This window comes from Mobula birostris, chromosome 26, assembly GCF_030028105.1.
Source record: "Mobula birostris isolate sMobBir1 chromosome 26, sMobBir1.hap1, whole genome shotgun sequence".
In the NCBI taxonomy this organism is placed as follows: domain Eukaryota; kingdom Metazoa; phylum Chordata; class Chondrichthyes; order Myliobatiformes; family Myliobatidae; genus Mobula; species Mobula birostris.
Window position 1 is genome coordinate 31189197 of NC_092395.1, and position 25989 is coordinate 31215185.

Consider the following 25989-nt stretch of genomic DNA (forward strand, 5'->3'; position numbering starts at 1 on the left):
ACAAAATCTTTTCCAAGCTCAAAATTGGTTGCCACTATTGCTTCCACTAATAACACAGTGGAGACCTTGATGAGCATGAAAATTCTCGTACAAAAAATATCAATGCCATTTCTTCCTTTCATCAGTTTGGATGAATTAATCTCCAAGATATCATCATCTTCCAAACATTTAGCTTCAGTCAAAACACAACAAGATAGTAAACTAAACAATGCATGGCAATCTAAACAATTAAGGCAACAATTGCTGTAAATACTTAGCAACTGGCAACCTCTGGATTCAAATTCAATGTCAAAGCCACAAAAACAAACAAAACTTACACATAATTAATTTATTCAGAACTTCCATTATTTCAAAACCAAAACCTTCATTAAACTATAAATTAAATGGAGCAGAATCAGACACTCAGTATGTGATCAGCTTGGATACTTAATTAAGAATATGCATTCACAGGCAGGCACATTTAGGCGCTGTAATTAAGACTGTCGTCTATACAACAAAGTCATTCAGTCTTAATGTTCAAAAGGTACATTAGCAACTTAAATGTAACACAAGAAAGTCCATTGGATTACTTTGGAGTTCTTTTTGTTGCATCTTGTATGGTCCCGGACCCTACAGTTTACAAATGCAAAAACTCCTCCTGTAAAAAGTAGTTTTCTACCGTTCAGAATTCAAACAGTACAAGAATTTGATAAAATTGGTCATAAAGTCAATATGGCTTGAATTCTTTACATAATGCCCATCAACTCCTCTGAGCATACTCACATACACAAACATCTGGAAATGCCATATATTTGATGTGTTCTCAGATTAGACTAAATATTTAACTCAAAACGTAAACCCAAGAATCCGTTTATCTGGAAGCCTTGTGTAATTGCATCAGGATTCCAATAGTAACTATGTGTTGGGTTAAGGTTTATAAGAAAATTAAATATGATTACAAATAATGTCGTAGTCAGTGTGAACTGGAAAAGGGAAATCGTTCCAAGTGGTAAATATTCTGGAATAGTTACAAGCCATTTCCAACAGTGGAATGGATTAGAGGTGGCACTGCAAGGATTAAAACATTGAAGTGCATCCCTTTTCCCTTCAAATGTTGCAGTAGAAACCTCATCCTAGTGAGAAAATAAATTCTAGTACTTGGATAATCTAGTATAGAAGTTGCTTCACAGCAAACTATCAAAACACAGACTAAAAGATGCATTAAATCCGAAGCTGGATTTAGCTCTAAATCCAGTTTGAAACTGCCCAAAATACTCCCAGAATTTGTAATCTGAAGACCAAACATAACCACGTTCCCAAAAAAATGACTGTCCTGCCATCAAATAAAAACAAAATACAAGATTAAATATTACAAACAGTTCAGCACCAACAAAATGTTTTCACTGTGATCTGGATTGCTGACTGAACTCTCCCAAGATGTTCCTTGCATCAACCTGGTAGGTTTGTGGCTTGTGTTACTTTGCACTTCGAGGAGGAATCAACACAATGGTTATGTTATGGACACCAACTTGTGTTCAAAAGGACAAGGGAACTGATGACAAAACATTGGAGTAGAGAAAAACTAGGGAAGCTCTACAGGGAATCCCAAATCCATTTTATATTTTGTCAATATTGTATTCAATACAAAATACAGTACCCAAATCCAATCTCGAATTCTTCAAGTGCATGAAGGTGACAGGCAAAACAAGACTATTTTGTATTTAGCAATCCACTCCATATCCACATCGAGACATGTGAAATGAAAAATGTGAGATTTGACTGAGAATACCAAGAACCACATCGCCATTGGTGTTTAATTACCATTTCTGTACTTGAAAGTCATTGTAGATTTCTTAATGAGATGAATCTGAATAGTTGGTTGATGGTATTGATAAAAAGAACTTTCTTTTAGTAATGAGGCCTGTCCTTAGTTGCATATCCCCAGCTACCTGGCTTTGGGCAGCCTGTTCCTTTCATTTATTTTACTTTTCATCCCATTTGTTATTTTATTTAGTACACCATTGTGATTGGTAGATGACATAGACTTTGGTTCCATCCTTCCATCTTCTTCTTCAGTCCCATCACTTTCATCAACATCACTCCTTTCATCCTTTTCGATCTTTAAAAGGCCAGAAGAGAGGATTAATATTTTCAACAATGCAATCCCAGTCAGTTAGGGTATTTAGGTTCCCAAGTTGCCTGCCCTGTCCTTCCATAATCTTTCTGAGCACTTACATCATTTAAATCTACAACACAAAAAACAGGAAACATTCCAGTCTCAGACCAGGAGAGAGATGGAACTGAAAGGTGTAGATAGACATCTCCTTCACTTGTCTATCTGACTGAGCAAAGTTCTGATGATCACCTCCCCAACTACTTTTCCTGAGAATTCAACCAGGAACATACATTAATCATTGGCCAACAACTGGATCATCTTACTCTTAGACTGAGATCTCCAGTTTCTTAAGGAACACAAGAATCTTAAATCAATATTCTCTGTTTAAGTTCTGCACATTTGACCACAGTTTGTTATTTTATCTTCTTTACAGTTGCTCAGTTAGGAACAGTTGAGATGGCAGGCAGGAGAGTGGAATGTTCATCTTGTAGGATATGGGAAGACACTTCTTGTAGGTGTCCCTGACAGCTGCACCTGCAAGAAGTGCATTCAGCTGCAGCTTCTAAAACTATGTGTTAAGGAGTTGGAGCTGGAACTGGATGAACTCTGGACCATTTGGGAGGCTGAGTGGGTGATAGATAAGATATATAGAGAGGTAGTTACACCTAATGTACAGGCTACAGGAAACTGGGTGACAGTCAGAAAGGGGAAAAGGGTTAAACAGCTAGTGCAAAATACCCCTTTGGCCATTCCCCTCAGCAACAGGTATACCGCTTCGGATATTGTTGGGGGGAATGACCTATCAGAGGAAAGTTACAGCAGTCTGGTCTCTAGCACTGAGTCTGGCTCTGTGACTCAGAAGGGAAGGTTGGGGGGGAGGGGTGAGCTGTGGTGACAGGAGATTCATTAGTTACGTGAACAGAAAGGAGGTTCTGTGGACAAGATTGAGATTCTTGGATAGTAATTTGTCTCTTGAGTGCCAGGGTATCTCGGATCGAGTCCTCAGCATTCTTAAGTGGGAGAATGAACAGCCAGAGGTTGTGGGCAATGTAGGTAACAATAACATAGGTATGAAAAGTGATAAGATTCTGCAAAGTGAGTTCAGGGAGTTAGGTGTTAAGTTAAAGGGCAGAACCTCCAGGGTTGGTTGTGATCTCAGGATTGCTACCTGTGCCATGTGATAGTGAGGCCAGAAATGGGAAAATTATAGAGTTTAAAATGTGGCTAGGAGTTGGTATAGGAGGGAGGGCATAAGATTTTTGGATCATTGTGCTCTCTTTCATGGAAGGTGAGACCTGTACAGAAAAGACAGTTTGCACCTGAACTGGAAGGGGTCTAATATCCTAGCAGGAAGGTTTGCTAGTGCTGCACTGTGGGAATTAAACTAGAGTTGCAGGGGAATGGAAAGCAGAGTGCCAGAACAAATAGTGGAGAGGTTTTGCAGACAGATGTTGTTAAACCTCAGACAAAGTCAGGAATCAAAAGGTTGAGCATAGTGTGCCTAATGTCTTGAGCTGCATATATTTCAATGCAAGAAGTATTGTAGGAAAGGCAAATGAGCTCAGGACATGGATCAACACCTGGAATTATGATATTGTAGCCATTAGTGAGACTTGGTTGCAGGAGGGGCTGGACTGCAGCTCAATATTCTGGGATTCTGTTGTTTTAGATGTGACAGAATGGGAGCAATTAAAGGAGGGGGGTGGGATTACTAGTCAAGGAAAATGTCATGGCAGTGCTCAGTCTGGACAGACTGGAGAACTCGTCTAGTGAGGCATTATGTGTGGAACTGGTTAATAAGAATGGTCTGACTATAGTAAAGACCGCCCAACAGTCTGAGGGATTTAGAGGAACAAATTTGTAGAGAGATCGCATACAGTTGCAAGAAACACAAGGTTGTTATAGTAGGTGATTTTAAATTTCCACATGTTGACTGGGACTCCCATACTGTAAAAGGACGAGATGGGATAGAGTTTGTCAAACGTGTTCAGGAAAATTTTCTTAATCCATATGTAGAAGTCCCAACACGCGAACGTGGAATACTTGATCTGCTATTAGGGAATGAGACACAAGTTTGTGTAGATGAACACTGCATCTCGTGATATCAGTGCCATTAGTTTCAAAGTAAATATGCAAAAAGATAGGTCCCATCCGCAGGTTGAGATTCTAAATTGGAGAAAGGACGATTTTGATGGTATCAGAAAGGATCTGACAAGTGTGGATTGGAACGGGCTGTTTAGTAGCAAAGGTGCACTTGGTAAGTGGGAGGCCTTCAAAAGTGAATTTTTGAGAGTACAAAGCTTGTATGTGCCTCTCTGAATAAAAGGTAAAGATAACAGGTGTAGGAAACCTTGGTTTTCAAGAGATATTGGTTAAGAAAAAAAAGGAGGTACATTGCAGGTATAGACAGGTAGGAACAAATGAGGTGCTTATGGAGTACAAGAGATAAGAAAGAAATCAGGAGGGCTAAAAGGTGGCATGAGGTTGCCTTAGCAGACAAGGAGAAGGAAAATCCTAGGGGATTCTACAAATAGGTTAAAAACAAAAGGATTTCAAGGGGCAAAATTGGTTCTCTGGAAGATTAGAATGGTAATCAATGCATGGAACCAGAAGAGATGGGAGGAGATCTTAAAAGCGTTTTTTGCATCTGCATTTACTCAGGGACAGTCACAGGGAGTCTGTAAGAAGTAAGGTCAAATTTCATCAACTTTATGCACTCTATACTAGTTATTGAGGAGAGAGTGTTTGCTGTCTTGAGCCAAATTAGGGTGGATAAATCCCCAGGGCTTACAAGATGTTCCCTCGGACCCTACGGGAGGCAAGTGCAGAAATTGCCAGGGCCCTAGCAGAGATACTTAAATCATCCTTAGCGACAGGTGAAGTGCCAGAGGGTTGGAGATTAGCTAATGTTGTTCCACTGGTTAAGAAAGGCTCTAAAAATAAACCAGGAAATTATAGTCCAGTGAGCCTGACATCAGTGGTGGGAAGTTCTTGGATGATATTCTAAGGGACCAGATATGAGTATTTGGATAAACATGGCCTGATTAGGGATAGTCAGCATGGCCTTGTGCATGGTAGGTCATGCCTACCCAACCTTACAGAGTTTCTTGAGGAAATTACCAGGAACGTTGATGAAAGCAAGGCAGTAGATGTTGTCTACATGGACTTTAGCAAGGCATTTGACTAGGTCTTGCATGGGAGGTTGGTCAAGAAAGTTAAGTATCTCGGCATTGAAGATGAGGTAGTAAATTGGATTAAACATTGGCTTTGTGGGCCAAGTCAGAGCGGTAGTAGATGGTTGCCTCTCTGACTGGAGTGACTAGTGGAGTGCCGCAGAGATTGGTGCTGGGTCCGTTGTTTCTCATCTATATCAAGATCTGGATGATAATGTGGTTAACTAGATCAGCAAATTTGCAGATGACACCAAGATTAGGGGTGTAGTGAATAGCGAAGAAGATTGTCATGGCTTGCAGCGAGATCTGGATCAGCTGGAAGAATGAGCTGAAAAATGGCAGATGGAATTTAATATAGACAAGTGCAAGGTATTACACTTCGTTAGGGCTTACCAGAGTAGGTGTTACACAGTGAATGGTAGGGCACTGAAGAGTGTGGTAGGATAAAGGAATCTGGGAATACAGATTCATAATTCATTGAAAGCAGCATAACAGATTGATAGGGTTGTAAAGAAAGCTTTTGGCACATTGGCCTTCATAAATCAAAGTATTGAGTACAGGAGATGGGATGTTATGCTGAACTTGTATAAGACGTTGGTGAGGCCGAATTTGGAGTATGCAAACTCCAAAAGATGTAAACGAGGTTCCAAGAGTACAGAGAAAATATACAAGGATGTTGCCGGGCCTGGAGGGCCGGAGTTATATGGAAAGATTGAATAGGTTAGGACTTCATTCCTTGGAATATAGAACACTGAGGCGATTGATAGAGCTATACAAAATTATGAAGGGTATAGACAGGGTAAACACAAGCAGGCTTTTTCCACTGAGTTTGGGTGAGACTACAACTAGAGGTTATGGATCAAGGGTGAAAGGTGAAAATTTTAAGGAGAACATGAGGGGAAACTTCTTCATTCAGAGGGTCATGAGAGTGTGGAACAAGTAGTGTATGTGAACTCGATTTCAATGTTTAAGAGAAGTTTGGATAGGTACATGGATGGCAAGGATATTGAGAACTACGGTTCCGGTGCAGGTCGATCAGAGTAGACAGTTTAATTGGTACGGCATGGACTAGATGGGCCAAAGGGCCAATTTCTGTGCTGTAGTTTTCTATCATTCTATGCCTCTAAAACTAGTTGTGCACAATGAGGTTTTAATTCATTAGCTCATTTAATTTTATCATGTTGTGAAAAGGCATTATTTAGATGCCAAGTTCTGAGAATCAGAAAGTGATAAAGTGGCCGTTATTTCATGATCAAATTTGTAACTCAAATTTACCATTACTTGATATCCATTCATTAATCTCAAATTCATATTTATCACATGTACACTGAAATATACAATGAAATGTATAGTTTTGAGTTAACAACCAGCACACCCAAGGTTATTCTGTGGGCAGCCCACATGTGTTGCCACATATTCTGCTGCCAACATAGCATGCCCACAAGCCATTGCAGTTTGAAAATGCTGCACCAGGGGTGCAATCTATATTTGAGGTATTTACAAAGAGATGAAGGCCTCTTCATGGGACAGAGAGAGAAAAATAATTGTGTCAAATATTCATATGCAAAATGCTCAAAAATTATTTAGCTTCCTAAATTTAGAATGAGTGATCTGCCCTCATCAGTTCAGTATAGATCCTGGCTCTGTTCATAGATGCTGGAGTCAGTTATAAAGGATGAAATAGCGGCACATTTGGATAGCAGTAACAGGATTGGTCTGAGTCAGCATGGATTTACGAAGGGGGAATCATGCTTGACTAATCTTCTGGAATTTTTTGAGGAAGTAACTATGAAAATGGACAAGGGAGAGCCAGTGGATGTAGTGTACCTGGACTTTCAGAAAGCCTTTGATAAGGTCCCACACAGGAGATTAGTGGGCAAAATTAGAGCACATGGTATTGGGGATAGGGTACTGACATGGATAAAAAATTGGTTGGCAGACAGGAAACAAAGAATAGGGATTAACGGGTCCCTTTCAGAATGGCAGATGGTGGCTACTGGGGTACCGCAAGGCTCGGTGCTGGGACCACAGCTATTTACAATATACATTAATGATTTAGATGAAGGGATTAAAAGTAACATTAGCAAATTTGCAGATGACACAAAGCTGGGTGGCAGTGTGAAATGTGCGGAGGACGTCATGATAATGCAGGATGACTTGGACAGGTTGAGTGAGTGGGCGGATGCATGGCAGATGCAGTTTAATGTGGATAAATGTGAGGTTATCCACTTTGGTGGCAAGAACAGGAAGGCAGATTACTATTTAAATGGTGTCAAGTTAGGAAAAGGGGAAGTACAACGAGATCTAGGTGTCCTTGTTCATCAGTTACTGAAAGTAAGCATGCAGGTACAGCAGGCAGTGAAGAAAGCTAATGGCATGTTGGCCTTCATAACAAAGGAAGTTGAGTATAGGAGCAAAGAGGTCCTTCTGCAGCCGTACAGGGCCCTGGTGAGACCACACCTGGAGTATTGTGTACAGTTTTGGTCTCCAAATTTGAGGAAGGACATTCTTGCTATTGAGGGAGTGCAGCAGAGGTTCACGAGGTTAATTCCTGGGATGGCGGGACCGTCATATGTTGAAAGATTGGAGCGACTGGGCTTGTATACACTAGGATTTAGAAGGATGAGAGGGATCTGATTGAAACATATTAGATTATTAAGGGATTGGACACGCTAGAGGCAGGAAGCATGTTCCCAATGTTGGGCGAGTCCAGAACCAGAGGCCACAATTTGAGAATGAGGGGTAGGCCATTTAGAACATAGTTGAGGAAAAACTTTTTCACCCAGAGAGTTGTGGATCTGTGGAATGCTGTGCCTCAGAAGGCAGTGGAGGCCAAGTCTCTGGATGCTTTCAAGAAAGAGTTAGATAGAACTCTTAATGATAGCGGAGTCAAGGGATATGGGGATAAGGCAGGAACAGGGTACTGATTGTGGATGATCAGCTATGATCACAGTGAATGGTGGTGCTGGCTCGAAGGGCCGAATGGCCTACTCCTGCACCTATTGTCTATTGAATGATTCTTCATCTGGGCTTTGCATTAATCAACTGTTTTATATCAGTGATCAGAACATTTAAAACAAAAAATGGCAATTTACTCAAAGCATAGATTTTCAAAGGCATTTAACTCCTTTCCCAAACTTATTGGCTTGATTTTATGATCAACCGAGGCTTTTAGGGGGAGTACATGAATTAGTTATGAAATTGACTCAAACTACTCAACCTTGGTGATGTACATTACATCTTTAGCACATTATATCTGCCTCATCTGAAAAACAAGTTCTTACCTTTCCAACAAACACAAACTTCACTGCCATTTTTAGGATGAGGTAGGCCCAAAATATGTGCAAAACCTGCAGAACCATCAGGAGAAGATTGAAAAAGTAGTAACCAAAGAAGGGCTGAAAGATCTCCATGGAGTAGTAGAATGTGGTGTAGATTACCCTGCAGATGAAAAATGTCACATGGTTAGTGAAGCTAGATGGCAATATACAAAATTGAGTAAGATCTTCCCTATTCACCTTCAAAGTTTCAAGAATTCCTAGTTCTCATATGTATACTATTGTCATTCATGCATTGGTATACAGTTGTTCTCATCTTAATAACTCCACAACTCTAATAACAGAAGAGGTGGGAAAGTGTACTGAGGAGATGGTGGGGTGTGGGAAGGTCACTTCAAAGGTCATGAGCATTCTGCAGCATAACCAAGAACATGCACTTATCTAGGATAGATATGATTGGTCTTACAGTTCCTCTCAAACTTCCCACAGCCTGATATCAAAACGATGCCATGTTAAAGGACCAAGTTAACTAGAAGCAATAGGAACACATCATTAAGATAAACCCACTGCTGCTTTCAGTCATTTAGTTCTGTTGAACATTTGCAATATAACCTCATCATTGGAGTTGGTGCATCTGCGGGACCCAAGGAAAGGCTGTGTGAGGAGCTGTTGGCTTGTGCATTGAGAGCAAGATTTGAAAAAAAGTGAACGGAGCCAGTCGAGACATTCTGCATGCTTGAGATTGCTAGATAATTCAGCACTTGGAAAGAGCCAATAAAAAGTTAGGTTTAAGCAGAGCAGTCATTGTTTGAGTGGGACAATGTTAGAATGCAGAGGCTTTGGCTCAAGAGGCAAAGGGAGGTGGAGGCTGTAGGTAGGTTTTAACCAAGTTTTTTTCCCCCTGCAAAGTTAGAACAGTGGGAATTCCAGACAAGATAGTGGAATGCTCCTCTTGGAAAATGTGGGAAAACAGGAAGACATCAGGTGTCCCTGAAGACTATTCTTGCAAGAACTGCATTCAACTGCAGCTTCTTACAGATCACATTAGGGAAATGGAGCTGAAGCAACTCCGGATCATTTGGGAGGCTTTTGGGATTGATTTACAGGTGATACAGGGAGGTAGTTATACATGAGATGCAGGTAGCTGGGTGACCATGAGGAAGGGGAAAAGGGATATGCAGCGAGTGCTGCCCCTGACCCATTCCCCTCAATAACAAGTATACCATTTTGGATACTGTTTGTTTGGGGGGGGGGGGGAAGAAGAGAAATGACCTGGCAGAGGAAAGCCACAGTGGTCAGGTCTCTAGCACTGAATATGGCTCTGTGGCTCAGAAGTGAAAGGAGGACAAGAAGCAAGCTGGAGTAATAGGGGTGTCATTGGTTCAACTGCAAGGGTTCCCAGCTTGGGGTCCATGGATCCTTTAGTTAATGGTAGGGGTCCATGGTATCAAAGAGGTTGGGAAGCCCTTGAATAGGAGAACAGATAGGTAGGAATGGTGACAAAGTCCCACTAAGTCAGTTCAGACAGTTATGTGCCAAATTAAAGGACAGACCTTCAGGGCTGTGATTTCAGGATTGCTACCCATTGCTAGAGGCCAGAAATAGGAAGATAATACATGGCTAAGGAGACAGTGCAGAGGGAAGGGCTTTGTTGGGCTCTCTTCCAGGGAAGGTGGGGCCTATACAGTTTGCACCGAAGTAGAGAGGGACTAATATCCTGGCTGGGGGAGGGGTTAAAACAAAGTTTCAGGGTCATTGGAACCAGAGTGCCAGGACAAATAGTGGAGTAGTTGTGGGTAATGATGTTGTTAAGCCTATGTACAGAAACAGGAATCAAAACCTCGAGCATGGTGAGACTTAATGTTCTGAGTTCTGTCTATTTCAATGCAATGAGTATTGTAGGTAAGGTGGATGAGCTTAGAGCAAGGATCAGCACGTGGGATTATGACGTTGTTGCCAGTAGTGAGTCTTGGTTGCACAAGGGGCAGTACTGGCAGCTCAGTGTTCTGGGGTTCCATCGTTTTAGACATGATACAGTAGGAGTAATTCCACTGTTCCTGCTTTAATTAGGGGGAGGGGTGGAATTACTGATCAGGTAAAATGTCATGGCACTGCTCAGACCAAAGGGCTCGTTTACTGAGGCTACATGAGTGGAATTGAGGAATAAGAAGGGGTGATCACATTAATGGGACTATTTATAGTCAGTGGAATTTAGAGGAGCAAATCTGTAGTGATTGCAGACTGTTGCAAGAGACACGAGGTTGTGATAAAAGCTGATTTTAATTTTCCACAGATTGACTGGGACTCCCATGCTTTCAAAGGGCTGGATGGGGTAGAGTGTGTCAAATGTGTTCAGGGAAGTTTCTTTAATCAATATAGAGTTCCCAGTGAGAGGGAGCGCAATACTGGATCTCCTATTAGACAATGAGCCAGGGCAAGTGACATTAGTGTGTGTAGGGGAATGCTTTAGGTTTAGTAATCATAATTTTATTAGTTTCAAGATAATTATGTAGAAGGATAGGTCTGGTCCTTAGGTTGAGATTCCAAATTGGAAAAAGACCAATTTTGATAGCATCAAGAAGGGTCTGGCAAGTATGAATTGGGACAGGTTGTTTTCTAGCAAAAGTGTGTTTGGTAAATGGGAGGCCTTCAAAAGTGAAGTTGAGAGTACAGTTTTTTAATGTTCCTGTCAGGATAAAAGGGAAGGCTAACAGATTTGGTGAACCTTGTTTTTTGAGAGACATTGAGGCCCTAGTTAAGAAGGAGGAGATGCATAGCAGTTATAGGCAGCAAGAAACAAATGAGGCACTTGAGTATAAAAAATGGAAGAGAATACACAAGAGGGAAATCAGGGCTCAAAGAAGACATGAGGTTGTCCTTGTAGACAAGGTGAAGAAGAATACCAAGGCCTTCTACATGTATATTAAGAGCAAAAGGATAGCAAGTGACAAAGTTGGTCATCTTAAAGATCAGTATGGTTATCCATGTATGGAGCCAAAAGAGATGGGGGTGATCTTAAATGGATTTTTTGCATTTACTCTGAAGATGGACGCAGATTCTATAGAACTAAGGCAAAATAGTAGGGAGGTCATGTACCACATATGGATCACAGGGGAGGAAGTACTTGCTTGTCTTGAGGCAAATTAGGATGAATAAATCCCCAGAGCCTGACAAGGTGTCTCCTCAGTCCTTGTGGGAGGACAGTGTAGAAACTGCAGGGTTCCTTGCAGAGATATTTAAAATGTCCTTTGCCATGGATGAGGTGCTGGAGGATTGGAGGAGAGCTTATGTTCTTCTGTTGTTTAAGAAAGGCTCTAAGAATAAGCCAGGAAATTATAGGCCAGTGAACCTGACATCACTAGTGGGTAACTTATTAGAAGGTATTCTGAGAGACTGATTTATAAGTATTTGAAAGACAGGGCCTGATTAGGGATAGTCAGCATGGCCTTGTGTGTGGTAGGTCACATCTAACCAATTTTATATAGAGTTTTTCAAGGAGGTTACCATGAAAGTTGATGAAGGAAAGGTAGTGGATGTTGTTTACATGGACTTTAGCAAGGACTGACAAAGTCCCGCATGGGAGGTTGGTCAAGAAGGTTCAGTTGCTTTAAATTCAGGGTGAGATAGTAAATTGGATTTAACATTGCCTTTGAGGGTAAAGCCAGAGAGTGGTAGTAGATGGTTGCCTCTCTGACTGGAGGCCTGTAACTAGTGGTGCTCCGCAGAAATTGGTGCTGGGTTTGTTGTTGTTTGGCATCTACTTCAACATTCTAGATGATAATGTGACAAACTGGATCAGCAAATTTGTTGAGTACACGAAGATTGGGGGCGTAGTGGACAGCAAGGAAGGCTATCGAGAATCCCGGATGGTCTTGCCTCACTGGTGCCAGGGTCCGCGATATCTCAGATCGAGTTCCCGATATTCTCAAGTGGGAGGGTGAGCAGCCAGATGTCGTGATCCATGTAGGGACCAATGACATGGATAAGAAGAAGGAGGAGGTCATGCAAAGAGAATTTAGGGAGTTAGGTGCAAAGTTGAAGGACAGGACCTCCAGGGTTGCAATCTCAGGATTGCTACCCGTGCCACGTGCTAGTGAGGCTGGAAGTAGGAAGATAATGCAGCTAAGTACGTGGCTAAGGAGTTGGTGCAGGAGGGAGGGCTTCATGTTTTTGGACAATTGGGCCTTGTTTCAGGGAAGGTTGTTTTGGGGAAGGTGGGACCTGTTCTGACGGGGCGGATTGCACCTGAACTGGAGGGGGACGAACATCCTTGCAGGAAAGTTTGCTAGTGCTACTCCAGGGGGTTTAAACCAGATTTGCAGGGGGAGGGGAACCAGAGTGTTAGAGCAGATAGTGAAGTGGAGGAGGATAAAGGTCATGAGAGAACTACAAGTATAGTACATGGAGTAAAGCCAGATCTAACATATAGAGAGGCTTTGAGGAAAGGGAAACAGAATAAAGGTTGTAAAGGTAGAAGGGCTAAAGTGTGTGTACTTCAATGCAAGACGCATCAGGAACAAAGGTGATAAACTGAGAGCTGGGATACATACATGGAATTATGATGTAGTGGCTATTACAGAGACTTGGCTGGCACCAGGGCAGGAATGGATTCTCAATATTCCCGCATTTCAGTGCTTTAAAAGGGATAGAGTAGGGGGGGAAAGGGGAGGAGGGGTGGCATTACTGTTCAGGGATACAATTACAGCTACAGAAAGGGTGGATAATGTAGCAGGATCCTCTTTTGAGTCAGTATGGGTAGAAGTCAGGAACAGGAAGGGAGCAGTTACTCTATTGGGAGTATTATACAGGCCCCCTGTTAACAGCAGAGATATAGAGGAGCAGACCGGGAGGCAGATTTGGAAAGGTGCAAAAATAACAGTGTTGTTATCATGGGTGACTTTAACTTCCCTAATATTGATTGGCACCTGATTAGTTCCAAGGGTTTAGACGGGGAAGAGTTTGTTAAATGTGTCCAGGACGGATTCCTATCACAGTATGTTGACAGGCCAACTGGGGGAATGCCATACTAGATCTAGTATTAGGTAACAAACCGGGTCAGGTCACAGATCTCTCAGTGGGTGAGCATCTGGGGGACAGTGACCACCACTCCCTGACCTTTACCATTATCATGGAAAAGGACAGAATCAGAGAGGATAGGAACATCTTTAATTGGGGAAGGGCAAATTATGAGGCTATAAGGCTAGAACTTGTGGGTGTGAATTGGGATGATGCTTTTGCAGGGAAATGTGCTATGGACATGTGGTCGATGTTTAGGGATCTCTTGCAGGATGTTAGGGATAAATTTGTCCCGGTGAGGAAAATAAAGAATGGTAGGGTGAAGGAACCATGGGTGACAAGTGAGGTGGAAAATCTAGTCAGGCGGAAGAAGGCAGCATACATGAGGTTTAGGAAGCAAGGATCAGATGGGTCTATTGAGGAATATAGGGTAGCAAGAAAGAAGCTTATGAAGGGGCTGAGGAGAGCAAGAAGGGGGCATGAGAAGGCCTTGGTGAGTAGGGTAAAGGAAAATCTCAAGGCATTCTTCAATTATGTGAAGAACAAAAGGATGACAGGAGTGAAGATAGGATCGATTAGAGATAAAGGTGGGAAGATATGCCTGGAGGCTGTGGAAGTGAGCGAGGTCCTTAATGAATACTTCTTTTCGGTATTCACCAATGAGAGGGAACTTGATGGTGAGGACAATATGAGTGAGGTTGATGTTCTGGATCATGTTGATATTAAGGGAGAGGAGGTGTCGGAGTTGTTAAAATACATTAGGACAGATAAGTCCCCGGAGCCTGACGGAATATTCCCCAGGCTGCTCCACGAGGCAAGGGAAGAGATTGCTGAGCCTCTGGCTAGGATCTTTATGTCCTCGTTGTCCACAGGAATGGTATCGGAGGATTGGAGGGAGGTGAATGTTGTCCCTTTGTTCAAAAAAGGTAGTAGGGATAGTCCGATAATTATAGACCAGTGAGCCTTACGTCTGTGGTGGGAAAGCTGTTGGAAAAGATTCTTAGAGATAGGATCTATGGGCATTTAGAGAATCATGGTCTGATAAGGGAAAGTCAGCATGGCTTTGTGAAGGGCAGATCATGTCTAACAAGCCTGATAGAGTTCTTTGAGGAGGTGACCAGGCATATAGATGAGGGTAGTGCAGTGGATGTGATCTACATGGATTTTAATAAGGCATTTGACAAGGTTCCACATGGTAGGCTTATTCAGAAAGTCGGAAGGCATGGGATCCAGATAAGTTCGGCCAGGTGGATTCAGAATTGGCTTGCCTGCAGAAAGCAGAGGGTCGTGGTGGAGAGAGTACAGTCGGATTGGAGGGTTGTGACTAGTGGTGTCCCACAAGGATCGGTTTTGGGACCTCTACTTTTCGTGATTTTTATTAACGACCTGGATGTGGGGGTAGAAGGGTGGGTTGGCAAGTTTGCAGACGACACAAAGGTTGGTGGTGTTGTAGATAGTGTAGAGGATTTTCAAAGATTGCAGAGAGACATTGATAGGATGCAGAAGTGGGCTGAGAAGTGGCAGATGGAGTTCAACCTGGAGAAGTGTGAGGTGGAACACTTTGGAAGGACAAACTCCAAGGCAGAGTACAAAGTAAATGGCAGAATACTTGCAAGTATGGAGGAGCAGAGGGATCTGGGGGTACATGTCCACAGATCCCTGAAAATTGCCTCACAGATAGATGGGGTAGTTAAGAAAGCATATGGAGTGTTAGCTTTCATAAGTCGAGGGATAGAGTTTAAGAGTCGTGAGGTAATGATGCAGCCCTATAAAACTCTGGTTAGGCCACACTTGGAGTACTGTGTCCAGTTCTGGTCGCCTCACTATAGGAAGGATATGGAAGCATTAGAAAGGGTACAGAGGAGATTTACCAGGATGCTGCCTGGTTTAGAGAGTATGCATTATGATCAGAGATTAAGGGAGCTAGGGCTTTACTCTTTGGAGAGGAGGAGGATGAGAGGAGACATGATAGAGGTATACAAGATATTAAGAGGAATAGATAGAGTGGACAGCCAGCGCCGCTTCCTCAGGGCACCACTGCTCAATACAAGAGGACATGGCTTTAAGGTAATGGGTGGGACGTTCAAGGGGGATATTAGAAGAAGGTTTTTTACTCAGAGAATGGTTGGTGCGTGGAATGCATTGCCTGAGTCAGTGGTGGAGGCAGATACACTAGTGAAAATTAAGAGACTACTGGACAGGTATATGGAGGAATTTAAGGTGGGGGGTTATATTAGATTATGAGAACACTCAGTCCTCATTTATTGTCATTTAGAAATGCATGCATGCATTAAGAAATGACACAATGTTTTTCCAGAGTGATGTCACAGAAAAACAGGACAAACCAAAGACTAACACTGACAGAACCACATAATGATAACATATAGTTACAGCAGTGCAAAACAATACCATAATTTGATAAAGAACAGACCATGGGTATGGTAAAAAAAAAAATCTCAAAGTCCTGAGTCGATCGACTCCCGAGTCCCCGATAGCAGGTGGCAAAAGGAGAAACTCCCTGCCATAAACCTTCAGGCACCGACAACTGCCGATGCATTGGAAGCACCCGACCACAGCCAACAGTGAGTCTGTCCATCCGAAAACTTCGAACCTCCGACCAGCCCCTCCGATACAGCCTCCCGAGCACCATTCTCTGCCGGGCGCCTTTGACCTCACCCAGCCGCCGACACAAGCAAAGCCGAGGATTCGGGGCCTTCTCCGGAGATTCCGGACCACACAGTAACACCGGCAGCGAAGCGGGCATTTCAGAAGTTTCTCCAGATGTTCCTCCATACTCTCACGTCTGTCTCCATCAAATCAGAATTGTGCACAGTCCCCTACTTGACAAATAACAGACATCACCACCGAAGTGGCCGCATAGGAGGCAGAGTTTAAAGGTCGGCACAACATTGTGGGCCGAAGGGCCTGTACTGTGCTGTACTGTTCCATGTTCTATGTTCTATCCAATCTTGCAGCAGGATCTGGACCAGCTAGAAAAATGGGCTGAAAAATAGCAGATGGAATTTAATACAGATGTGTGTGAGATGTTTCACTTTGGGTGAAAAACCAGAACAGGACTTACACAGGAGTGTGGATCTGGGAACACAGATCTATAATTTATTGAAAGTGGTGTCACAGGTATAGATAGGGTCATAAAGAGAGATTTTGGCATGTTGGCCTTCATAAATCAAAGTATTGAGTGCAGAAGATGGGATGTTATGTTGAAATAATACAAGATATTGGTGAGGCCTAATTTGGAGTACTGCGTGCTGTTCTGGTTAACTGCCTACAGGAAAGATATCAATAAGATTGAAAGAGTGCAGAGAAAATTTACAAGAATGTTGCTGGTACTTGAGGACCTGAGTTATAGGGCAAGCTTGAATAGTGTATTCCACGAAATACAGGAGAAAGTGGAAGTTTGATAAAGGTATACAAAGTAATGAGGGGTATGGATAAGGTAAATGCAAGCAGTCTCTTTCCACTCAGGTTGGGTGAGACTAGAACTAGAGGTCACAGATTAAGGGTAAATGGTAAAATATTTAAGGGGAACATGAAGGGGAACTTCTTCACTCAGAAGGTGGTGAGAGTGTGGATCATGCAACCAGCGGAAGTAGTGGATGCAGGTTTGATTTCAATACTGAAGAGCAGTTTGGATAAGTACATGAATGGGAGGAGTATGCAGGCTATGGTCCAAGTACAGGTCAATGGGACTAGGCAGAATAATATTTTGGCACAAACTAAATTGGCCAAAAGGCCTATTTCTGTGCTGTAGTTCTCTCTATAGGTGGAAAAATCCAAGAGATTCCATGTCCCTGATCGGTGAAGGACAGCAGATAAATAGAGGCAAGTTTATGTTTCAAAATTTAGTTCAGCGAATGTAGTCACCAAGCTTATTCTGTCTGTTATCTCCTATAATACAGTATATTAATATACTGTAATAATTAATGGTTTAATTTCTTGTGTATACAGTATTAATATGGTCCTATCCATTCAACGGCTCACAGCTGTTATCCCATTGAGGGCCACAGGGTGGCATTGCTCAGTTTATAGACTGGGATACTCAGCAGCTCCACCTGTGGGATCCATTTCTGCAGCTCTAAACAAGTTAATATAAATAGCAGAGGCAGCAGTGAGCTGGTTTTGTTTCGGTCATTTAGACTCCTGTGATTGATCCTCTATTGTAGTGCTTGTGATCTGTACTTTGTTATACAGACTGGCATATTTCGCAATAGGAGCTGACAGGGATGCAAGTTTCCATCCAAAAGGAAAGTTTGATATTACACTTTTGGATACTGATAGACAGTTGCAAGCATCCAGCTTCATCTTGTATCCTGATCCCAATTGCTTTGACTAGTTTTGTTTTATGGTTCAGCCTCCTATTCTTTCTGATGCAAGTGAAGTACAATAGCAGTATGTCAACTAAGATCTCAATTAATTGACCACGCTCCAGATCATTGACCAATAGAGATGGCAAAAAGGTAGCTTCAGAAAGCAGACAGATACAAGGATTGCGCACTTCAAAGTGAAGACAAAGTAACAATGGAAAACATAGAAATGTGTTCAGTTTTGATGATCAGAAAGTATTTCCTAATGCTAGCGATTCAAAAGCTGTTCACCACTTTGGGATTGGCCAGTATGAGACAGCAGTTGTTTGATGAGCCTGAGGACTGTAGCAACAGATTCATTAGACATTTTCAAAGGCAGCTGATTGTATACTTAAAAGCAAAAAAAATGCCTGAACTACCTGTTCCAGATAAGCAGCAATGCTGCTTCAAAGCACTGGCATAGGCATGATAGCCTCAAATTTGCTTTACCAGACCCCGCCATAAATATACCCACAGATATACATACCCTGAACCCTATTGGTCAGTCCACAAAAACCCTTAAAAAGCAGCAACACTCACACTTTTGGAAAGATGACAAGTCGTGTTATCAAAAAGACCAATGCAAAGACCACAAACAGAATATCACAGGTCTTTCGCCATCCTGCGTAGTTGAACATTTTTGCGCACTGCAAATTTAATAATCAAGTGATTAATAATAGCTTGTGTCGTTTCTCCCTCCTCCCAACACATGCAACTCTCCACAGTATGGTAATGTAGATCAAACTTATGATCACAGCTACCACTTTTACAATCAGTAAGTTTACTACCACACTGGATAAACACAAGAGATTCTGTAAATTCTGTAATCTGGAGTAACACACACAAAATGATGAAGGAACTCAGCAGGTCAGGTTCTGATGAAGGATCTTGGCCAGAAATGTTAACTATTTATTCCTCTCCATAGATGCTGTCTGACCTTCAGAGTAACTCCCGCATTTTGTGTGTGTACTGGATGGTGTTTTACTCTTTTCCATGCATGATATTTTTGTGCCTATCATTCTTGTTAATGCCTGCAATAGTCTCGCTATAACCTGTACAATAAGATTATTAAGTGATCATCCAAATTTCAGACAAATCCATTCTGGGCAAATAAACACAAACCCTTTACAACCTGTAGGATAGGGGTGTCTCTGCAGCTCCGTATTATCAACTCACCTCCATTATGTAATCAGATGCATCATGTACCAGCATTACCAGGGTTCCCACCCGGATGTAGTTTGCACAGTAAGAAAAGCCAATAAGAAAAATTGTGGCAATGTGGTGAATGATTTGTTCCTTAAAATCCTGTGAAGCACAGTAAGAAAATATCAGTTCAACTAGAACTTGGTGCCAGCAGAGCACATTGCCCTTTTGGACAGAAGTTTAATTAGATTGATTAACTCAGATTCCATACATACGTACGATCCTATATATAATTGTAGAAATCATAAAATGAAAATAGGAACATTCTGCAAATATTTTGGTTAAGTAACACATATAGGTGGGGAAAATATCCCCAGGAAAGTGAAATATTACAAGTGCACATGATTTGGACCATGTTACTGAAATCTCAAAAGTAAGAGAAGTGGTTGAAATGCAGGAGAGAGTTACTATCCTGTTCATTAAAGAAACAATTTGTTATAATTAAATTATGGCACCCTCATTTGTATAGCGCCCAGTCACATCAAAATATTTCAATATAAGATGAGGTCAAGAAAAACTATTAGAAATATGACTATTTGAAACTGATTGTATTTCCCGCTATAAATTCTCTCAGAATTAGAAGCTGTATCTTTTAACCTTCTCTTGCTTCTGCATCAGGCAGAATTTTAAAATCCAAACTTTGTGGCTTTTACCTCCACTACACTCTTTAATCTTGTTTGGACCTGGATAGTTGTGACTGATCCTCTTGCCCATTGCTACAAGTCTCTAGGACTTAAAGAGAGCTTCTAAGTTTAGATGTTAACATATTTAAGTCTTTTTATTCATGAAAGTCATTGTGAATTTTAAAAATGAAATGTTGAGGTTCCAGAAATACTTAAGGTTCCAAGCTATTTCTAACCTAGTTTTCCAACTCATACAGCTGACTTGTCTCATTGGACCTGGCTCAAACTTGTCAGACTCAGCTCACCAATATCTTACCAGTGATAGTTTGCTGAGAAGTTACAGTGCAGCCAAAATATTGGTGATTATGTCAGCAGTAGCCCAATATCATCTAAACACGAGGAAATGTGCAGATGCTGGAACTTCAAGCAACACACATAAAAGTTGCTGGTGAACGCAGCAGGCCAGGCAGCATCTCTAGGAAGAGGTACAGTCGACGTTTCAGGCCGAGACCCTTCGTCAGGACTAACTGAAAGAAGAGCTAGCAAGAGATCTGAAAGTGGGAAGGGGAGGGGCGATCTCAAATGATAGGAGAAAGCAGGAGGGGGAGGGATGGAGCCAAGAGCTGGACAGTTGATTGGCAAAAGGGATATGAGAGGATCATGGATATGGGAGGCCTAGGGAGAAAGAAAAGTGGGAGGGAGGGGAAAGCCCAGAGGATGGGCAAGGGGTATAGTGAGAGGGACAGAGGGAGAAAATGGAGAGAGAAAAAGAATGTGGGTATATAAATAAAAAACAGATGGGGTACGAGGGGGAGGTGGGGCATTAGCGGGAGTTTGAGAAGTCAATGTTCATGCCATCAGGTTGGAGGCTACCCAGATGGAATATAAGGTGTTGTTCCTCCAATCTGAGTGTGGCTTCATCTCTACAGTAGAGGAGGCCGTGGATAGACATATCAGAATGGGAATCGAATGTGGAATTAAAATGTGTGGCCACTGGGAGATCCTGCTTTCTCTGGCGGACAGAGAAACATATAGTTCATATAACATATAATTCTCCGTAACTTCCGCCACCTCCAATGGGATCCCACCACTAAGCACATCTTCCCCTCCCCCCCCTCTGCTTTCCACAGGGATCGATCCCTGCGCCACTCCCTTGTCCATTCGTCCCCCCCCATCCCTCCCCACTGATCTCCCTCCTGGCACTTATCCTTGTAAGCGGAACAAGTGCTACACATACCCTTACACTTCCTCCCTCACTACCATTCAGGGCCCCAGACAGTCCTTCCAAGTGAGGCAACACTTCACCTGTGAGTCGGCTGGGGTGATATACTGCGGCCGGTGCTCCCGATGTGGCCTTCTCTATATTGGCGAGACCTGACGCAGACTGGGAGATCGTTTTGCTGAACACCTATGCTCTGTCCGCCAGAGAAAGCAGGATCTCCCAATGGAAACTCATCAGGTCTGAGGAATTTACATATTCAGTTCCAAAAGAGCTACGGATAGGATGTTTGCAAAACCAAAACCAAAGTAGCCAACACCACAGAAGCAATGAAAAGTTGTTTAAATTTAGTATAAAAATCTAGTGGGGGGGGGGAAGAATGTAAGATAACAGTATCATACAACAATGTATGGATTGAAAGGTACTGGTCAATTACAAACCTATTGTATTCACATCCAACTTCATCAATTCACTGTTCACACAGGATTTTCAGGATTTACATCTCAGCACATAACCAGCTGACTGACCCCAAAATAGTAAGCTTATCAGATTTCAAGACTGAATATGAGTAATGGATTAACTGGTCACATACCTTCCTCTTTACGTCCAACGAGACTCTTAAGAGCAAAGACCAGTAGAAAGCCAGTTCTACCATATAATACCAGTACTGGGAAGGCAGTAACACCTGAAACAGAAATGTCAGTTTTGAGAGAGGGAGGGAGAAAGAGCAAGAGAATGAGACAAAATGGGACTGAACACAAACTAGCAAGAAATGGCAGCTGCCATAATAATTTTACTTAGATTACATGGCAAACGCCATCACTAAGTACAAGGAAACTGGAATTCACCAATTCCACCACATTCAAGTTATGATTGCTTGGGATTGATCCACAAATATCAAGCTGAAGATCACTGTACAGGAGCAGCATCTTATCAACATAACTGATTTTGATCACAGGTTGGAGAGTTAATACACATTGCAGTTCATTATCTAGTGTATATTTGGGAGGGGAGTGGAGTGGGGTGGCAGTCATGAAAGTGCGTCTTCTAAAACTATTCCAGTGTTCTACAGCCAGTTACTCCAGGCAGAACCCATTGGCAATCTCAATGTGGCTGGCCATTTCCATTAGGACTTCAGTTGGGATTTAGCAATCTGGCAGTTTAGAGGTTCAATTGCTGTATCCATCCCAGAAGTTTTACAAAAAAAAACATTAAATTGCAATGACCATGTGAACTAAGAATGCCAAAGTTCTAATCCAGTGTGGTATCCAATACAGTGTTGTACTGTATTCCTTGACATGGGTCAGGCAAAGAACCCCATTTTCATGATTTTCTACTGCCCTGTCAGTTGAGTAATCAAGATGATCTGATCAACAGGGAAATTTAAACTCTGCAGCTTTCAGCCTGATGTGAATTTAACTTGGATTCAACACACCAAGGCCATTTGTAGAAATTAGCAACTCACAAAGATTGATCTCTGAGATCAAATATTTAATTACTATAGAACAGTGAGTACATACTTGCTTAGGATATCCTTTCCAGCACTCCTGTTGATTCCAGAACCATGGTTTCTGAAAACAAAAATAAAAAGTGTAATATCTGGCAACCAAGTTTGCTTAGGTGGGTGAAATAAAGATCGCAAAGTGAATATTGTAGATGCGTCAAAATTATTTCTTGTATAATGGTTAAAAATGGCAGACTGATGGGTTAAATGCACCATTTCTCTCCTGTAAATTCCATAGATTCATTTTGGATTTAACCAAAAGCATTGTTAACATGACATACCATTCTCCTCAGCAACTGGACAAATGCCAGAAGTTTGAACTGTTTTAAGAATGCTAGTCAAAAGCAATAACATTATACAATTTATTTCAGAATGCTAGCGAAACGCTATCCACAAGGGTTCTTGTTTTCTTTTATCCTCCATTCTTCGCCATTTCTTTCAGATCACACAAACAGCATGTACACATTCTGCCATGTTAGTTTGTTCCTGGAAAACACAGATGAGAGGTGGGAATGGGGAAGTTGTAAAATACCAGGAGAACTCTAGCCATGTCCAGGATGTATTTTCACTTTAGCTACCTGCTCTTCTATATTTGGAAAAGATGAATTTAAGAGTTATCTCATTAAGCAAAATCTTTTAAAGTCTACATCACCGGATACATTCACACAAAAGCAAAGGAACAGTACACATGTGGTATTTTGTGAAGTATCCAGATAGGTGGGGTGTCTCAGTTCTCGGTGCGGGAATAGGAAAGACTGCACTTAACGAGGCCACAAAGAGCACAAAGATTTGGGCACTATCAATATTACACAAAGAGCTAGGAATCTCAGCTGGAGAAGAGGCGGGGGTGGGGGGGAGTGCGCTCAATTGGTATGAGTGCCCCAAATGCAGAAATTATGAGTGGGAGGAGGAAGTGATGGAAAGCAGATTAGTTACTCTTAATCTGTCTGATGTCTCTACTGAAGAATCCCTGTGTTTAGGCACCAAGCAAAAGCAGGACTTGGGTACAATTATCCTCCAACAATTCACTACCCACCAACAAAACTAATACCAACACCCTCACCACAGGTATCACACAACTGTGCCCAGAAAATTTAGGAATGAAAAGCTGGTGGATGTACCTCCTTCTCCCCTACCCTAAACTCAGTTCTCCTACATACAGTACATATTAAGCCTTGTTTAAAGATATAAAATTTCATAAATGAATCACAAATACAAAAACAGTGCACACATCCAAGGTTATGGGGATAGGGCAGAAACTGGATACTGATAGTGGATGATCAGCCACGATCACAGTGAATGGCAGTGTTGGTTCAAAGGACCAAATGGCCTACTCCTGCACCTATTGTCTATTATCCATGATGTTGTTCTATACATTTGTAGTATGTGCATGTTCAGTATCATTGCCGCCCATGTAGTTCTCTTTGGGCAATACAAAATTTATAGCATGTGAGCATTCGTTTATTATATAGACATGGCTCAGCCCATCAATGCATAATGACAACAGTCCTTCCCCTAAACCCTTTGCATTGGCTGTACCGAGCTTCAGTATACCTTCCTCAGCCTAGAACATGCCCGTATAAACATCTTCACTTTTATGGAAATCAGGAGCTGAAAGTAGGAGCTAGAGCATGTCAAATGAGGCATATTTCATTGATTAGGTAATTGGAGGGCAGTTTAACCAATAGAGAAAAGCAGTTTAAGTGGAATGGCCATTGTGAGAGTGAACCAGTACAAGAGTGCAGGTGAAGCTTTGGCTCAGTGAGATGTTAGACAGGAAGGAAACAGCATGGTCTGGTAAATATTTCTTAACTTTACTAGTTAGAATAAGTGTAGTTGGGATCTCAGGGTAGTGGTACACTCCTCCTGCAGGCGGTGGGAGATCAGGGAGACTGTCTCATGTCCCTGAGGACTACATCTGTAGGAAGTGTACTGAAAAACAGCTCCTGTCTGCATTAAGGAACTGAAGCTGTAGGTAGATGTACTTTGGTTCCTCTGAGATGCTGAGAGCATCATAGACAATAAGTTTTAGAAAGGTAGTCACAGCTTAGATGCAGGCTGCAGATAGTTGGGTGATTACCAGGAGAGGCAAGGGGAAGAGACGGTCAAGGATTCCCCTGTGACCAATCTCTTCAGAAACAAGTACACCTTTTTGGATACTGCTGGTCAATGGGAAAGAGTTGACTTTTCTGGGGCACAGTAGCAGTAGCCAGGTCAGCGACATTGTGACCAATTTTCGGGCTCAGAGCGAGGGAAAAGCCATACGAGTGACAGGAGACTTGATAGTTAGGGGCACAGACAGGAGATTCTGTGGCCGCAAGAAACACCAGGGAAGTGGGTTGTCTCTCGGGTGCTAAGGTCAGGGGCATTGCTGAGTGACTGGAGAACATTACTCATAGGTAGAGTGAGAGATGAAGTCCTACACAGTGAATATAAGGAGTTGGTACTAACCTTTGGATCACTCCCAGGGCCACATGCTAGTGAGGGTAGAAATAGAAAGATAGCTCAGATTATTGCAGGGCTGAGGAGCTGGTGCTTGGGATAGAGATTGAGGTTTTTGCATCACTGGGATCTCTTCTTGGTTAGGGATGATCTGTACAAGGGACGAGTTGTACCTGAACTGGAAGGGGTTCAATATCCTGGCAGGGATATTTGCAAGCACTACTTAGAGTACTAGAGCACAGAAACAGACTCTTCAGCCCATGATGACCTAATCTTTTGCTTGGTCCCATCTATTTGCACTCAGGCCATATCCCTCCAAACCCTGCCTACTCATGTACCTATAGAAAAAAATTGAACCCACATCTACCACTTCCCCTGGCAACTCATTCCACACTCGCAGGACCCCTCAGATTCCGTTTAAATGTTTCACATTTCAGAATCAGAAACAGTTTTATTATCAAAGGCATGTGTCGTGAAATTTGTTAACTTTCATCCTAAACCTATGACCTCTAGCTCTGGTCTCATCCAATCTGTGGAGCTAAAACCTGAGGTAATTGGCAGGACCCTGAGCGGTAAAATAGCTGATGAGAAATCAGTGTGGATAATGTAGCGGCCAATGAGAACAAGTTTAGTCATCAGTATAGAGAGGAGGGTAATGCAAAGGGAGAGCAAAGACCATTGGTTTAAACTGCATTTATTTCAATACAAGGCAAGGTGGATGAATTCAGAGCATGGATTGGCTCTGGAGACTAGACTACAGTATTAATGGATTTGTGGCTAAATTTGCTGATGATACAAAGATAGGTGGAGGAGCGGGTAGTGTTGAGGAAACAGAGAGCCTGCAGAGAGACTTAGATAGTTTAGGGGAATGGGCAAAGAAGTGGCAAATGAAATACAATGTGGGAAAGTGTATGGTCATGCACTTTGGTGGAAGAAATAAACAGGCAGAATATTATTTAGATGGGGAGAGAATTCAAAATGCAGAGATGCAAAGGGACTTGGGAGTCCTTGTAGAAGATACCCTAAAGGTTAACCTCCAGGCTGAGTCAGTTGTGAAGAAGGCGAATGCAAT

The 25989-nt window shown here is 42.2% G+C and overlaps 1 protein-coding gene across 2 annotated transcripts in view; it reads right to left on the reverse strand.

Moving 5' to 3' along the window:
• Positions 1-323: 323 nt before the first annotated feature.
• cers4a (ceramide synthase 4a) overlaps positions 324-25989 on the reverse strand; it is an 86897-nt gene continuing 61231 nt past the window's right edge. For both annotated transcript variants that reach the window (XM_072243859.1, XM_072243858.1), the window contains 6 exons: positions 22492-22542; positions 21564-21656; positions 19103-19231; positions 18467-18573; positions 8553-8709; positions 324-2098 (listed from right to left, as the gene is read on the reverse strand). In XM_072243859.1, the coding sequence (XP_072099960.1) occupies positions 1925-2098; positions 8553-8709; positions 18467-18573; positions 19103-19231; positions 21564-21656; positions 22492-22542 (711 nt within the window). In that variant the 3' untranslated portion in view covers positions 324-1924. The remainder of the gene's footprint in view (positions 2099-8552; positions 8710-18466; positions 18574-19102; positions 19232-21563; positions 21657-22491; positions 22543-25989) is intronic.